Here is an 18525-nt window from a genome sequence, read left to right on the forward strand (position 1 = left end):
GTCTGAAATCAGAGTAACTATTGAATCTTGGTCCCACCACTTACTAGCACTATGACCTGGACAAGCCACTTAAAAATCTCTGGGCCTCAGTTTCTTCATCTACATAATGAGGGGCTTGGTTTAGATTGCCTCTAAAGTCCCTCCTATTTCTAAATTTATGACCATATGAGCCATAGGTTAATTTCAGAATAAAAGTGGCAGTCTTATCGCTATTCCAGTAGAACTTGGTTACTTTATTTCCCTCCAGTTACTTACTCTTAAATAGGCAGTCTGTTTTATTATTATTTTTAAAAATGCTGTTTTAACATAAAAATGGCAAACTACATGTGGAATTAAAACCCATATAAAAGTATATGTATTGACATTTTATTGACTGGTGCCATATAAGAGGGTTGGTTGTACTGCGAAATGTACTGAGTTTTGTTATCAATTTTTGGACTGTCTTTTGAACTAAAATGAAACTTGATCAGTTAATTAAAAACATCTTAGTCACTTGCCACGAAGTAAAAAGATAGTCTACTCATTACATGCATTCATTTTGGCACAAATATATACTGTTCTTTCTGTTTTATATTTTCTTTAATCATCTCTGAAATTTCTTAATGTCACTCTTACAATGACACATTCCCCTTTCAAGGAGAAAGCAAGGAGGTAGTTTACATAAATAAAATTTCCAAACTGAGGCAGTTTTGGTACTTTTTTGTCTTTTGCATCTGTTTGGAGGTAACACTACAGAAATTCTAAGTAGAAAAAAATTACAAATCAAGTATGCAAAACCTTTTATTTATAATAGATCAACATATTTGACATGAAAGGTAGCCACTTTCAATTTCTCAGGAATGCCTAGAACCCAACAGTTACCAGGTAGAATAATTATTCAACAATTATTTCACTGGATATGAGAAATAGTTTCATAAAGAATTTGCCTATGGTGAATTCTTCACATGGTTGAGTATGATGTGTAACAAGTCATCTTTCACATGAAATGAATGTTTTCCAACTGTGTTCCAAATGCACCAAAACATTTTATACCCAACAAGAATTAGCTATATGCATTGTGTTCAATCTGGAATTTCTTTTAGTTATTAAAATATCACATATCTTTCAAAAAATCCTTCCACCCCCTCCCCGCAAGCCAATCAAACTCTACCTTCCACTCACTGTGTAATCTATCCCCAACCTGAAGGTACAAGAGTGCAGATTATAAAGTTCCAGTGGAATTGCACACTGACTTAAGACTACATGCAAAGGGCATTTAAAAAAAATACAGACTGAATTCAAAGGGCAAGGAAAGAAATGTCAAACAACAGCAGTAATTTGGCCAAGTTGGTTTTTACCAAAAAGAAAACCTCCCCCCAAAGTCCAAACTTTTCAGTATTTTTTTCTTGATGGGGGCAGGGAAGACATACTATATGGAATTAAAAGGCATTTTCTAAAAATATTAAGAGGATAATATCTTAAAGAGAACACCTCACTTGAACATTAGATTCTTATTCCAAACAATATTTTTTGAAATATTCTGACTTGGGATATAGTAGACAATTATTATTTCATCTCAACCTCAAATGAATCTACTTCATGCATTTAAATTTATTACACATCAGTTGCAAATTCACCTTGGCTACTGGCAATGTAAAAGTATAACAATTAAATCCTCCATTCCTCTATGCTTATCTCCTCAGAAAGCTGATTATGTGTAGTGTTGGAAGAGTTTGGTATAGCACTTAAAGAGTGTACATAAAAAGCTCTGAAATGCTGAAAGTTTCTTCATTATCTATGTACTGTAGGATTTGGAACTCAAGTTCACCACAGCATTCTAAGGAAATGCTGAATGAATGGAGTGCAGGACACTTCCTACAGTGGACACAAACTTAATTCCAAAAGGCACAGAGTAATGCTGGTGGCTCTTTCTAGTCAGTTTAGAAACAATAAAAAGTCTGCATTATTCTCTCATAATTTAAATACATAAGTAATTTCCACTTTTATTACTTCATAACAATGACTTCAAATTTACATTATTTAAGTACCATTGTAATAGTTCAGTGTATAATACAGATATTTGCTGATATCCCTTCAGAAAATAAAAAAAATACTTTTCACTATATAAAAAAATTATGCTAAAAGACAAGAACACAGAACAGCGACTTGATACAGTCAATTTGCTATCAACCACAGTTATAACCCCAAAATTAACAGATACACAGCAATAATCAAAAGCAGTGCAAATATCTTTGGAGGTTAGAATAAAATCATACTGCAAGAACATAAACAGAAGAAATAAAAAGGCAAGTACTTCAAGTACAAGGAACCAGTCTGCTTGAGGTCCATCTTAGTGTTTGTTTACTGGGAATTTCCTTTCTTCTTTTATTTCTTCCTCTGAAACACATTGGCCAACATGGCACCAGATGTTGTCAACTGTCCCATTTTGTTCAAAAACTTGGTCTTTGTGTCTTCACTTACTAAACTTGCAGCAATTGACATGGAACTAGGAAAGAAGTTATAATACTTCATAAAAAACAACACATTTTGACATTTTTCAACAATACATCTTAAGGAAAGTATATTCTGAAATTAGTACTACTTTACAATGATCTCTCTAACTCCCATCAGGATTTACTAGCTATACTATTGCTGATGTTTATTATACTTGGTTAGTTAATTAACTTTTTATACCTATACTTCCTAACCCCCCCCAGTCCCCTAGCAAACCTCCTGAGGACAGGGATGCTTCTTAAAATTTTCTGAACAGAGGCAGCAAGGTGGCAAAGTGAATAGAGCACCAACCCTGGAGTCAGGAGGACCTGGGTTCAAATGTGGCCTCAGACACTAAACATTTACTAGCTGAGTGACCTTGGGCAAGTCACTTAACCCCAACTGCCCTGCCTTCCCCCTCCAAAAAAAAAGACAAAAAAAGTACTACTACTACTACTACTATGAATACTAACACTACAAGCAACATGATCTTGGGAAGGAATGAAAAAAGTAGAGTTAAAAATCCAAGTCTATTCTTGTGTCTACAGAGCAAAATAATATTACTTACTTGATGGAGAGACTTTTTTGTTTGTTTTTCTGCAGGGGTGAAGTCAGGGCAATTGGGGTTAAGTGACTTGCCAAAGGTCACACGGCTAGTAAGTGTTAAATGTCTGAGGCCAGATTTGAACCCAGATCCCCACCCCTGGAGAGACTGTTTTAAAGGCCAATGTTTAGCTTTATAAATATAAATTTTACAATTGCAATTTTGAAAAACTAAGAAAAGTAATTCAGATCTACATTTTCTACTGAAAGCAATCGGTAGGAACCAAATATTTCTACAATTACAAGATTATATAATGAATAACTGAGCAACATATACCAACTGTATATATCTCTATGTACTTCAAACTCTGGCCATAAAATCACCCTCAATCACTTTTGTTGTCACTAAAGATTTTGGAACATAAGGAATGTTTTTTGGAAAGATTTTTTTTCCTCAAATGAACTAGTTTAGTATAATTCTCTGAAAAAAGACTCAGTGGTAGTTAATCTACAGTCAGCTTGTACAGAGATATAACATTTATCACAGCAATCAAATCAGTCACTAGGTCAACAAGCAATCTCTCCAGGTCTTGCTTTGTAAACCCAAACTGACTAAGTGATGGCAACTCACAAAATAAAGGGCCACCTGGCATTGTACACCTTAAAAGGAAAACTTCTAAGACAAGGCAGTAGCAATACAGGTGAGTGATCATTTCCTCCTACTATCCTGACACAAAAACATTTTTATATCTTAAGACTTTTCCATCCTTTCTTCTTAACAGATAAAAAAAAAATTATACTACTAAATGGCTTTTTCTAATGACTAGTTTTTTACTATATGATGCACATCATTTAAAAAATCTTAACTATTACTGTTTTGTTACAATTTCTAAGACAAATTATCATTAAGCAGACAAGGCAGCACCTCTCACATATTAAAGGCAATATAATGCCTTCTTTCAAATCAGAGGTAAGGATTTTTGCCAAAATAACCATGTTATACTGCTGTATGCTTTTGAAAAGCCAGCTTTATGTATAGTAAGTCTCCAAGATAAATACTAATTTTCTTTTTTTAAAGCAATTGGGGTTAAGTAACTTGCTCAAGGTTACATGGCCAGTTATTTCTAGGTGTGGTGCTAAGTATCTGAGCCCGGATTTGATCCCCAGGTCATCCTGACACTGGGGCCGGTGCTCTTACTCACAGTGCTACCTGGCTGCCCCTAAGCAATTGGGGTTAAGTAACTTGCTCGAGGTAACACAGCCAGGTGTTTCTGGGTGGATGCTAAATGTCTGAGCCCGGATTCGATCCCCAGGTCATCCCGACACTGGGGCCGGTGCTCTTACTCACAGTGCTACCTGGCTGCTCCCTACACATAGAATTTTAAAATCCATTTCTAAATGTGCCCATTTAATTAGGTGTTTATTTAATGAAGTTGGCAATTTCTTCCTTTCTATAATTCTCAGACATTAACTTGTGAACACTTAAAAGCAACATATTAAATAATTCCCAACTCTTTCCACTAAAGGAAGAATTTTCTAATGCTGTTTATAAAAAACAGAACTGTAAAAAAGGGAAGGTTACATAAAGGAAGCAATCTTGGGAAGTTACAAAAGCATTTCTCTTTTTTCAATATTGCATTTAAAATACATTCTAAATGAAATTTAACTAAGAAGGATGTGAATGTGAAAAGTTATTTATTTTTGTATGCAGAATGAACAGGAAGGATGTCTTTTGCATCTTTTCCTTCAACTATTGCAAACTCATCATTTTTCATGGAGTTGTTTCCCTTAAGCTTTATAATTTTAACTGATAAACCAAAGATGGTAAATAATCTTTGCAAATCTTAATGCTTTGTAAAAAAAATGAACCTAAACTTATTAGTGAAAGAATAAAAGTATCCTCTGATATTAACAAACTGATTATCTTTTTTTTTTTTTAAGCAATCAGGGTTAAGTAACTGCTTGAGGTTACACGGCCAGTTATTTCTGGGTGTGGTGCTGAGTATCTGAGCCCGGATTTGATCCCCGGGTCATCCCAACACTGGAGCAGATGCTCTTACTCGCTGAGCCACCTGGCCGCCCCTAAGCAATTCGAGTTAAGTAACTTGCTCAAGGTTACACGTCCAGGTGTTTCTGGATGGGTGCTAAGCGTCTGAGCCCAGGATTCGATCCCCAGGTCATGCTGACACTGGAGCCGGTGCTCTCACTCGCTGGGCTACGTGGCTGCCCCAATCTGATTATCTTTGAACTAGAAATCTATCAAAATTTTTTGCTGAATGAAAAAAATCCTTACGTAATCTACAAATAAAAATTCTAACTATGGAAAAGGGATTTTACTTTTATAGAAGGTTTTAAACAGGGTTCTTACATTAATAATACCTGAGTTAGAAAATGAGATATATTCCACATTTAGTTTGTTTTATAATGAACCGATTTTAATAGTTTAATAGCTATTGTCCATAGTTTTTCTAATATGTATTGTTGTTCATTCATTTCAGTCATGTCCTACTCTTTTGACTCCATCTAGGGTTTTCTTGGCAAAGGAACTGAAGTAGTTTGTTATTTCCTTCTCCAGCTCATTTTACAGATGAGTTAACTGAGGCAAACAGGGTTAAATGGTTTGTCCAGGGTAACACAACTATTAAGTGTCTGAGACCACATTTGAGTTCAGGTCCTCCTGACTCCAGGCCTGGCACCCTATTTACTGAGCAAATATATATCAGATTATAAATAGGTTGTTCCTTTGTAGCTCTTAAAGTCTTTACTGAACTCTTTCATACCTAAATTGATAATTTTACTTCTCAGAGAATCTTAGTGCTAATGGTAGGTTAGAAAGATGAATAAAACAGTCAAAGCATCAAGTCACAATCCTTTCTGCATTATATAGTAGCCTCATAAAAATAACTCACAAAATCATATGGTTTTCATTCTAAACTCCTGTTTTCCAATTATCTGACTACAAAATAAAACAAAATTCAAGACACTGCTAATGTTTCACACTAAACTCTGGACAATAATCCTAGCCTTACTTACCCAGGAGGCTCTTGGACGGTCTTGTTCTCTACCTTCTGCTCACATTCCTTTATCATGGAACTTAAAATAACCTGATGAAAAAGAAAGATCCATTGTAAATGGAATATCGTGTTCGTGTCAATATACTCCTCCACTTTTTTTTTCCAGGTCTTTGATTTCAGTAGCGTATGAAATTGCCTGTACCAAGGCAGATGTGCAATTCATAGTCTAAGACAATGGTCTGGTGTACTGAGAAGTTGCCCAGAGTCACAGAGCTACAGGCAGGAACTGAATCTAGGTCTTTGTGGCTTTTAGGCCAGGGGTGGGGAACCTGCAGCCTCAAGGCCACATATGGCCCTCTAAGTCCTCAAGTGCAACCCTCTGACTGAATCCAAACACTTGGACTCAGTCAAAAGCTGCACCCAAGGACCTAAAAGATCCCAGATTCCCCACCTCTGCCTTAGGCCAACTCTCTATCACTGTCTCTTTATGAATACAAAAGAGGTCTTAAAGCCAAATCTGGATGACAAGCTGTTGGGTATACTGTTCAGATGGTTGCCATAACGGTATGAGCTGGACTAGAAAGCTGCTGAGATCCCTTCTCACTCTGATGGTTTATGATTATCTGGTACTTTTCTCTACGTTCAAAATGCTAATATTTACCAAAATAATGAGTACGAGTATTAGACAAATGTTTAGAAATAACAATTTTTAGATATTCCCCTCCCTAATGTATCTTGCTTCTAGCCACCTTCCAAATATAAATATTAGAGTATTAAATTTCTAGATGGAACTTCCCACACACCATCTGAACAAGAGAGATTGAGGTCAGTGTAAGCTCTACATCATTTCCCTGTGTCTCAGCTAAAACAAGAAGAGCAGCCATTTTATTTCATGGTGCTCAGCCCAGCACACGTGGGAGTTTCTGAGCCTCCAAATACAGCTGGAGACGGCTACATCAGCTGCGGCAGGAGGACCGGGCGAGGAGGGTAGTGTTGAAGGATCTGTGTTGCCCTAGCTCCTGGGAACTCTTTTTAAAGCTACGGGACCTCTGCAGGTCCCTGGCCCATTTTAATTGCTGGAGGAAAATAACACAACTATAACCTTTCCTCACATTTTTGAAGAAGGTCAGTCAGGGTGCAGCTACTACTACAGCTTTAGGACTGAACACCTAAGTACTTCAAAACAGCTGCAGATGAGGGGCAGCCAGGTGGCGCAGTGAGTAAGAGCACCAGCCCCAGAGTCAGGATGACCTGGGATCGAATCTGGGCTCAGATACTTAGCACCACACCCAGAAATAATTGGCCATGTAACCTTGAGCAAGTTACTTAACCCCAATTGCTTAAAAAAAAAAAAGCTGCAGATGACCCTGATGAGGGGGTTATCAGTTAGCAGGGGTTCAAGTTTAAGAGCCAATAATGAATATGGATTTGGAAGTCTCTTAAATAGAAAAAGAAGCAAGTAAAGAAAACTGAAACCCTAGAAGCTACTTAGCAGATGTCCTAATTAAATTCAAGGTATCTCTAGAGAACTTTAAGTAGAAGTGACAATGACTGAGATAAAGCTTTTCTATTGAGGTATAAAGGAAGTGAACTGTTTTACAGTGTGACAAATTAGAATAAGACCCACACAAATCTAGGATTCCATGCTGAAAAACAAATTTGTCCTATTGCAAAAAAAAAAAAAAAGGGGAATCACATTTCACAAAAACTAAATGTTACAGAAGCAAAATGCTTGGTCACTTAAGAACAAATTTATTTTTATTTCTGGTGTCCAACAAGATGCTGGAATAGCTTTCTTCCAACCCCTCAAGTCCTTATCTTCCAAAAAAAGGAATTATGCACCAGATGTAATGAGACCTAAATCCTCATAAAAAGAAGACAAAATAGTCTCAGTAATGTAGTAATCTTATGGATGAACACCAGAGGCTTCAAACTTACAGTGTATACTCGACAATACCATTTTCCCACCACTGCCATCAGACAGAGGTACAGGGCCAAAGTTCCACAAGACATCAGATTTGCATGAGCTGGCTGTTGGGTAGGGACACACCCTCAATGTCTCTGCTCAAACACCTACAAGAAGCAGTCTCCTCTGCTTGGTCATATGAAGGAAAGGGAGCAATGGGCAAGAGGAATGAGATGAGCTGAGAACAGTATTGTTTAAATATGGGCTTTAGGGAAAGGTGACTGGAAACTGAGCTGGGCCTGGGAGGTTACTCAAGGCAGAAAAACAATGTGGGGCACATTCAATATGCCCCAAAGTGAGGGGGATGAGGTAACCTTGATGCTGAGGCTTAGTTGGTCTACTCTATAGCATGAATAAAGAGGGAGAAGCCAGAGAATTAGTGACCTGGATACAAGAAAAAAGGCTGAAACAGCAAAGATAACAAAAAAGAAAAAAATCAAAATCAGAGTACAAAATATACAAACCAATGGAGAACCCCAAAATCAGAAGGAAAAATGATCAAAACCAGAAAAAAGAAACTAAAGCATGAATAGAAAATATTAGAATATGAAGAAAGGTCAACCATTAGTGCCTTAAGGAGAATCCTAAAGACCCCTGAGATCATGGAACAATATGGTAAGTTAGATGACTTACCCAACCATCGATTTAAGTACAACTCACCTGCTCCCCACCCTCTTTCCCCTAATCTAATTCTCCAGTTGATAATTATCTTCCTCTTTTAATTTTAAATAGCACTCTGTTTCACAATCTTCCAATGTACTTAGTGTATAATACTGTATATTGCAGTAATCTGACTTTCGTTCATAATTCTAACCCTCTACATTAAAAAAAACACAGTAATATTACAAGATCTGAGCTGTATTGTAGCTAATATTTCTATTTTTCCTAACACTTAGTATATGGCTCTGAACAAAGCAAGTACTTAACAAATATGTGTTAAATGAAGAAAAAAATCAGTATGTATTGTTATACTTACTTTTAATGAATTTCCTAAGGTACTTTGCTGACATACTTATTGTTCTTCCAATAGTCTAGAGTCTACAATCATAAAAACTGTGCCTGTCTCTCCCGTTAAATACTACCTAAGTCAATTTGGAAAATATGCTCATTAGGGGATCCAGGTTCAAATCCTTGGCTTACTACCTGTGTAACCCTGGGCAAATCCATTTAACTGCACTGGGCCAGTGTCCTCATCTATAAAATGATGGGGTTACAGATAATGCAACTAAGTTAAATAAGGAATTTATTTTTAGACATATTGAGTTTGAAAGGTTAGATATTTCTGCTTGTTTTTTTTTTGAGGGGGAAGGTAGGGCAATTGGGGTTAAGGGACTTGCCCAAGGTCACACGGCTAGTTTTTTGTGTTAAGTGTCTGAGGCCAGATTTCAACTCAGGTCCTCCTGACTCCAGGGCCGGTGGTTTATTCACTGTGCCCCCAAGGTTAGATATTTCTATCCAAGTGAAGATGTGTAGCAAAAGGTTGGAAAGGGGGAATTGTAGCCCAGGAGACATTAGCAGGGGAAACTGTAGATACATATGGAGGACATATTCTTAACCTCTTTTGTATCATGGAACCCTCTGGCAGTCTTGTGAAGTCTACAGATCTCTTCTCAGAATAATTTTTCAATGCATTAAAAAAGAAAGTTCACAGATCCCAAGAACCCCTGAAGAAGGGAGAGAACATGGCAGAAGTCAGAATCTTGAGAAACTCCCCTATCATGAGGTAGGGGGAAAAGGTCAAAGAAGAAACTAAAACTAGCACATTATTATGAAATGCAAGGAAGGAGATGGTTTTAAGAATGAAGGGGGTAGTAACAGAATGAAATGCTACAAGCAGAATAAAGAGTGAAGACTGGGAAAAAGCCTTTGGATTTTATAAATATATTGCTGGTGCTCTTTTAGAAAGTACTTTAGGTTAAGTGGCAGAAAAAAAGTTTCAAATGGTTAAGGGCCAAATGGAGGTAAAGAGAAACAGTGCCTGGCACATCTTACGTATTAATAAACTTGTTGAATTAAACTAAAACAGAAGAGCAGAAAGTTGAGGGTATTATTCCTCACAGAACTTCAGAGTGCCTTGAATATAGTTAGGTATTAAATGCATATATTTTTAATTGAAAGGAAGACAAGAAAGAGGGTAATGGCTTCGGGAAGTAGTCATGTTCTGGAAGGATATTTTAGGACTTGGGGGAGATACAATGAAATTTTAAGATAGAATGGAGGGAGAGGCGGCCAGGTGGCTCAGCGAGTAAGATCACCGGCTCCAGTGTCGGTATGACATGGGGTTCAAATCCAGGCTCAAATACTTAGCACCACACCCAGAAATAACTGGCCGTGTAACCTTGAGCAAGTTACTTAGCCCCGATTGCTTTAAAAAAAAAAAAGAGTTAGAGAAGATAGAATGGAAGGAAGCTGAGATAATAGAGGTCTGTCTAATGGCTTGAAACTTTTTAGTAAATTAAGAGATAATTCGCCAAAAGTAACTAACGAGACATCTACAAAAGCTGAAAAAAATTTAACTGCTGAACAGCAGTGAAGAGACAGTTTTGGTAAGACTGTATAATTTTCAGAATACCTTATGAGAGCAATGTTTGACAAGCCAGCAGTGGGAACAGATATAGCAGAGACAGTGTAACCCAATCAATCAATCAATCAACATTTATGATGAGTTTTCTATGTGTCAGGCACTGTGCTAAGAGCTTGGGATGAAAACCAAAACTAAAAAATTATGCTTACCCTCAAGGATCTTACATTCTGATGGGGGAGACTATAAAGAAAGCAGTACAAATAAAAAAAATATTCATCAGGTACATTGGAACAGGGATTGTTTTTCTGATATGGGCTGAAGTAGATAACTGTTGGCGTTTCTTCTCACTCTAAAAATGTTATTATGTGAAAATAAGAATTGACCGGTTTTACGTTCTCTCAGCTGTCTGATATATCCTATACACCTGAGTAGTGGTTCTAGGCCACCTTTAGTCTTTCTAAAAAATAACTTCAGGTTTTACTTTCCAGCTTCAGATCAAATTTAACTTCAACCCTAATATCACTATTTTTTTGGTACCATGCCATGCTTCCCATGTTGCCTATGTTCTACTTACATCATCTTTATATGTATTTATTAAAAGTAGATGAGTTGCTGAGATCTTTATGTTTCTTCTATACTGGTCCTTTCAGAGAGTTCCTGTTTTGTCAATATTGTTTGTACTTTTGGAATTTCATTGAGATCTTTCCATCTTTTCTAAGCTAACTGTGCTTAAAGAATTTTTGTCCACGGGAACCCAAAGAACCCTCCTTTGAAATCTGCTTTCTTCTCTATCACAACAAATTCTGGGGGGGAGTTTTCACTCCTGTCTTCCAAGGTGCCAATCATTTCCACACCTGAAACTAGTTCCTCAGTGTTGATGAGAATCAGATCCAGAAAGGAATTTCCCTTGACCGCTTCTTCCACCCTTTTAAAGAGGAAACTGACATTAAAGCAAGTCAAGAAATTATCAGCTCCAATTAGTAGCAGAGAGCATTCATGCAGATGTCCTCTGTTACCCTGCTTCCTTCTCAGTAAAATGAAGGAGTTGGACTAGATGACTGCCAAGGCCGTCCCTGCCAGCTCCAAATCTAGGATCCACTGTTCACTTAACTGAAGCTCCATTTCACTACACTGCTACACTTTTGTGTCTGGATTAGAGATGAGGGAGGGAGGGAGACAGGAGAAGTAAGACAGGCAATTTGTGATTACAGGGTATTCCAGAGGGCACAGGTGAAATGGCTGATCATGGGCGTCTAGGTTGTGCAGGGAACAAGGAATCCAGAAGATACAGACAGACTGGGAAAACAGGAAGGGGCTGAAGGGCTAGGGGTTACAACGAAAATAAAAAGTAAGTAAACAAGATTGTGGTTAGAGAGTGAAGCACAGGGTTTGAAATTTCAGAAGCAGAACAGTTCTAGGTGACAATATGTCCAAAGATTGGTTCATCCCTTTCAACTTTAAATGCCTACATTTTATATAACAAGATGAAAAAAAAATCTAACTACAAAAATGATCCTGAAATATCTGAAAAGACATTTAATTTCATAAATAAATCTGTAGCACTAATAGTGTACCATAATTTTTGAAAAACAGTGAAAACAATCAATGTTTTAGACAAAGCAGTAGAAACGTCTGCTTGAGAAAAAAGATGTAAACCCATCACACACATGCATTAACAATGCCCACTAATGTTCACTGATACTCACCTCATGTTCTGGTGAGAGGTGTTCCATGTCATTCCTTAAACACCTGAGTCCTGGTAAAAAGTGATTAACCATTAAATCTTCTGAAATAACTATAGATAGAAGATGGTTAAGGAATTAAAGCAAAGTGATATGATTTCCCCAAATACAGAAACGCTGGAAAAAGGATACCTTTAACTTATTTTAGTTATGTTCTATACATTTTCTTTTACTTTGGGTTTATCCTTGCTTATTTTTAATTATCTCACTTTATGGATAATTCAAGAGAACAAAGTAAGTTATTAAATAAAAACACAATTTGCATATATTTAAATACCTTAGACTGGGCAAATTGTACTAAATAGGTCCCCTTACACAAGTCTAAAAAGTTGTTTTTGAAAAATTATGAAGAAAACAAGTAATAGTAAATCACAAAGAATTTCAATGGGAAAAATACATTAATTTCCTTTGAAAATGTATCTGGACACTTCTAATCCATACTACCTCACTTGCAATTATTCATTAATGACTTTTATGGAAATTCAACTCCTTTACTGTTAATTTGAAATATTTAAAACAAAACTTGATAGAATCATACGATTCCATTCAACAAATTAAGCACTTCCTTTGTGCTAGACACTATGCTAAATGTTTATTGAGTATATTCACTGAATATATTAATTGAATCTTAAAGGTCATTTAGTCAAATTTATAAATGAAAGAGAACCTTTTCTTCAAAATCTCTAACAAATTATTATTTAGTTTCAGTTTCAATGAAGATGGGATGGATCTGCAGCAGCCTCAAATGTGTTTATGCATGTCTAAATTGTTAGGAATCTTTTCTTCACATCAAGCTGAAATCTGTCTCTCAAAAACCTCTGTTGCTCCTAATTCTATAAAAGAAGTCTAATATGCCCCACACATGACTATCCTTCAAATATTTCAAATCAAAGCTCTCCTTTGTCCTCCAAACCTTCTCTTTCCGAGTTAGCATCCTAGTTCTATTAAATGATCCTCATATGACATAGGTTCTGATCTACATACAATCATGGTTATGCCCTTTTGAACACATTCTTAAAATTCCTAAAATATGATTTCCAGAACTGAATACAGTTTTTCTGATATGGCCTGACCACTGCACAGTTCAGTGGGACCATGAATGCCCTTAATCTGAATATTACTAGACTTCTATGAAACCAAGTCTAAGGTTGCTTTAGCTTTGTTCTTTTTAAAATCTTATTTTTAGATCACTTTCCTTTCTGAATCTACTTCTTCCCCCTACTCTCTTCAGTAGCCATTCCTCCAAAGTTAAAAAAAAATCAGTAAAACAAACCAGTACACCAACCAAGTCCAATATATTATTGTAGTAATAACAAATTAGCTTTTTAAGAAGTCACATAAAACTTTTAGCTCATATTGTTTCTGAGTTAACTATAAAATTTTAAATTCACACTGACTACTTTTATGCCACAATTTCTCATCAAATATTTGCGTAATTTCCTTTTTCAACCTAAAAAGAAGACAATATTTATTCCTTAGAAAATTCATGTTAGTTTTGAGCATTGTTGTTTTCAAATCTGATAAAGCATGCCCTTGGTCATTTTCACATCTGATGGAAAAAATACAGGATTGAATAGTGTCATGTGGCTTACTACGATGGACCTTCCTTCATGTTAAGATGGATTTATTAACCAACAGTCAGTGAGTGTAGTTCTCATTATAAAAGCACCAAAGTGAATCACAAGAATATTCAATCCTCTACCCTGGAATCCTTTTCCTATTTCCCTTTGATCTTTAACTTTTCCTAACCTGCTACTGTTCAACCCTAACTCCTACTTTCTGCTGCCTCATCAAAAGTTTTCAACTGAAAAGGAAGGGGGAGGAAGAAAACCGACTACATAGATCAGTCAAGGCTAGAGTCTTAGAGAATAGTAAGTACAACACAGGACACATAACAGTAGAAGAGGGAATGGGTAATTCACAGAAGAGGTCCAGTTATAAAACCTCCATCTATTTACAAATGCACAAAGTATAGGTAATAATAAACAAAGTGAGAGACCCTGAGACCAGGAGGGTAATATGACCTTATAGATTATCACTCAGAAATAGTGGGGTAGGAATCATGACTAGAATGCAGATGTGGAAGAATACATCTTATTCAAATAAACAAAAAAAATAAGAAGCAGTGATGCAGCATGAAATAAAGACAGGGTCAGGGACCTCCTATATTAATACTGATTCATTAATTACATTATTTAAAAAGATTTACTCATGTGAGAAAAACCAGAAAACCAAGAGGAGAAACATGTTGACATTATTTGGATAATAATTAATGGAGGAAGAAACAGAACTAGTACTGTCCTCAGAGGGGTCCTACAGACTACTTAGACAGAAGGCAGAATTAGGTAAGAAATATAGGATACAGATCTTGAACCGACCATGAAGCAAATAAGTGATAATAAGGAACTTCAACTATTTGGAACAATGAAGTCTTCTTTCTGCTAAAAGCAGAGCAGCTAATGAATTTCTGACTTGTATTAATGATCATTCAGCCCTTCAAAAAGTGGAAAAAGTAAAAAGATAAAAAAGCTGGATCAGGTTCTGACCAATCGTTTTTTGATGTTGAAATGATGGGAACCTTAGGGACAGGGATGACCATTTAATATTAGAATTTTTGACAGAATTGGAAAGAAAAGATGAGTGCAGTCTGTCACATCTTGGATTTTAGAAGCTCAGAATAAAAAGTTCAGAAAAATAACAGGTTAGATCCAATGGTTAATAGTTAATAAATAAGTTAGCTCAACATGGATGAGAAGTACAATATTCTGATGAGACAAGTATAAATTACTTAGATGAGGAAGAAGGGAAAGTGAAGATCATTGTAAGATCACTGACTGAAAACCTGGAAGATACCTTCTAGCTCAATCATCCTCATTTTACAGATGAAGAAAATTAGATCCAGATAGGTGAAGTGATTTGCCCAAAGTCACACAGATAAGTGGTAAAGCTGGGAACTTCAGTCAGCCCCCTGACTTCAAATCTAGTACTTTTTTTTTGGAGGGGGGAAGGCAAGGCAACTGGGGTTAAGTGACTTGTCCAAGGTCAAAGAGTTAGTGTCTGAGGTTGCATCTGAACTCAGGTCCTCCTGCCTCCAGGGCCAGTGCTCTGTTCACCTCTCCTCCTTGCTGCCCCATCTAGTACTCTTTCTACGTAACCATAATGTGTTTCCACTAAAAGTCAGTCTGAATTAAAAAGATTGATACAGTTGCACAGAGTGCTTGTGTGATAACTTGGAATTTTAAAAGAAATGTATTAAAAGAAAATTTAAGAGCAGGATGAATACACAATTACAGTGCAATGTTGGAATAATAGTAACAGAAGCACCAAAACCCCCAAACAAGGTGAGGCTGACAGTAAATGACAAGGTCAACATAAAGCTGTTTTTTTTTTTTTTTAAGTAACTGAGGATAAGAGGAGTGCTTTTGAGCAGATAACAATGATGACATTGAGCGATGGTAAGAAGGCAGTACACAATTCAACTTTAATTTTTCTTTGGAAACGATACAATGGTTAACCAGAATGAAACAAAAGACAAATGATGAAATGTTAAGTAAAGACCCTAGCTCTTCTCAATGAGATCAAGACACTAGAACTAGACAAAGCACATTTTTTGGGTACTCCAAAAGAAATGGCAGCTGTAATTGCTGAGCCAGTTTTACTGATCATTTTTTTAAAAAAGATAGCTAACTGCTTTATTTTGTTTTAACTTTTTTTTAGTCAATGAAAACTTGATTTCTCTTTCCTGCCTTAGAAAAAAAGAGAACAAAATCTGGGGCAGCCAGGTAGCAGAGCAAGTAAGAGCACCGGCTCCGGTGTTGAGAAGACCTGGAGATCGAATCCCGGGCTCAGACACTTAGCACCCACCTAGAAACACCTGGCCATGTAACCTTGAGCAAGTTACTTAACCCCAATTGCTTAGGGGCAGCCAGGCGGCTCAGTGAGTAAGAGCACCGGCTCCAGTGTCCGGATGACCTGGATCAAATCCGGGCTCAGATACTCAGCACCACACCCAGAAATAACTGGCCGTGTAACCTTGAGCAAGTTACTTAACCCCAATTGCTTTAAAAAAGAAAAAAAAAGAGAACAAAGTCTCTGTTACAAACATGTATAGTTGGGCAAAATAGATTCCTCCATTGTCCATGGTCAAAAAAAAGTCTCAATGTGCACTCTGACTCCATCACTTCTCTATCAATCAATAAACACTTATTAAGTAACTATTATGTGCCAGGCACTGTGCCAAGGGCTGGGGATACAAGGACACAAAAGAGGTGGCTAAGAATTGGAAATTGAGGGATGCCCATCAACTGAAGAATGGCTAGACAAGCTATGGTATGTGATTGCAATGTATTGTGCTATAAGAAATAATGAGGATGATTTCAGAAAAAATCTGGAAAGATTTATATGAACTGATGCATAGAGAAGTAAACAGAACCAGAACATTGTACACAATAACAGCAAAACTGTTTGCTGAAGAACTGTGAATGACTTAGCTATTCTCAGCAATACAATGATTCAAGAAAATCACAAAGGACTAATGATGAAACATACTATCCACCTCCAAAGAAATTGATATTGTTTGAATACAGACTGAAAAGTGCTATTTTTTACTTTCTTTTATTTGAGTTTTCTTGAACAAGATGAGTAATACGGAAATGTTTTACATAATTACATATGTATAACCTATATCTAATTACTGTCTTGGGGAGGAAAGAGGGGAGGGAAGAAAAGAAGGGATAGAATGCTGAACTCAAAACTTTGAATAAAAATGTTAAAAAAAAAAAAAAGAGAAAGGGGTGGTGAGTCAAGATGGAGGAGTAGAAACAGGACTTCCTCGGGGCTCCGGTTTCCACCTCCCCCAATTCATGTAAAAGGGGACTCTGAACAAACTTTGGAGCTACAGAACCCACAAAATGACACAGAGAAGCTAACCTTCTGCTGAGGAAAGCCCCGCAGACCAGCAGGAACCAGCCAGCACAGTGCTCTGGGAGCTGACCCAACTCCAGCCCCTTGCAAGCCCTAGGTTTTAGCCTCAGGGCAGGCCTGACCAGCCACCAGCTGGAGGGACTTCAGATCACTACCAGCTGTGGCAGTTTCCAGAATTATCAACACAGATGCGGAGGACACAGTGAGAGGTCAGTGCAGTGTGGACTTTGGGATCCAGTAGCTGGGAGTGTGGTCTGCTTTTGCCCCAGGGTGAGAAGCAGCTGAGGTGCAACGGCCCTGCAGCCACAGCCACATGGCAGCTTCAGCTCCTGGCCTGCAGAGTGTAGGGGGACCAATCCACCAGTCTGAGGGGTAATTGTTCTTGCTTTAACCTGCTTGGATCTGGATTGCGGTCTAGGGTGGAGGTCCTGGGCTGTGAGACCAGCTTGCCAGAGCATGTGGAGGCTTCAGAAAGGGCAACCAACTAACACCTTTGATATCTGAGAAAACCCCAGAATATGGGATAAAGCTCCCCTGTCTGGTGGAAAGTCCTACTGTGGCAAAAAGCCCAAGGGCCAAGTGATTGAGTGGTGACATGAGCAGGCAAAGGAAGCAAAATAAACAGAGCAACCCAACTTTACACTCCTATTTTGGTGACAAAAATGATCAAAGCATGGAAGAGGAAGAAGAGAGTGAAGTCAGAACTCCTGCACCAAAAGCTTCAAAGAAAAATACAAGCTGGTTACAGGCCATAGAGGACCTTAAGAAGCAGATAAGGGAAGTGGAGGAAAAATTGGGAGGAGAAATGAGAACGATGCAAGAAAATTATGAGTCAACAGCCTGACTGAGGAAAATAACACCTTAAAAAAAAAGACTAACTCAAATAGCAAAAGAGGTTCAAAAAGACAATGAGAAGAATGCCTTAAAAAGCCGAATTTGCCAGATGGAAAAAGAATCTCAAAAGCTCACTGAGGAGAATCTTTCCTTCAGAATTAGATTGGAGCAAATGGAGCTAATAACTTTATGAGAAATCAAGATGCTGTTAAACAGATCCAAACAAATGAAAGAATAGAGGGCAATGTGAAATATCTCACTGGAAAAACCACTGATCTGGAAAATGGATCCAGGAGAGAGAATTTAAAAATTATTGGACTACCTGAAAGCTACAATCAAAGAAAGAACCTAGAAATCATCCTCCAAGAAATTCTCAAGGAAAACTGCACTGATGTTTTAGAACCAGAGGGCAAAATAGAGGGTGAAAGAATCCACCAATCACCTCCTGAAAAAGATCCTAGAAAGAAAACTCCTAGGAATATTATAGCCAGGTTCCAGAATTCCCAG

The 18525-nt window shown here is 37.3% G+C and overlaps 1 protein-coding gene across 2 annotated transcripts in view; it reads right to left on the bottom strand.

Annotated features, from left to right (window-relative positions):
- Positions 1 to 767: 767 nt before the first annotated feature.
- The window catches only part of RELCH (RAB11 binding and LisH domain, coiled-coil and HEAT repeat containing), a 139613-nt gene continuing 121855 nt past the window's right edge, over positions 768 to 18525 (bottom strand). For both annotated transcript variants that reach the window (XM_069100247.1, XM_069100248.1), the window contains exons 27-29: positions 12226 to 12314; positions 6049 to 6119; positions 768 to 2485 (exon numbers count right to left, since the gene is read on the bottom strand). In XM_069100247.1, coding sequence (XP_068956348.1) covers positions 2365 to 2485; positions 6049 to 6119; positions 12226 to 12314 — 281 coding nt within the window. In that variant the 3' untranslated portion in view covers positions 768 to 2364. The remainder of the gene's footprint in view (positions 2486 to 6048; positions 6120 to 12225; positions 12315 to 18525) is intronic.

Source organism: Petaurus breviceps, unplaced genomic scaffold, assembly GCF_028583685.1.
Source record: "Petaurus breviceps papuanus isolate PSGF00001 unplaced genomic scaffold, PetGlider_PUasm1.0 38, whole genome shotgun sequence".
In the NCBI taxonomy this organism is placed as follows: domain Eukaryota; kingdom Metazoa; phylum Chordata; class Mammalia; order Diprotodontia; family Petauridae; genus Petaurus; species Petaurus breviceps.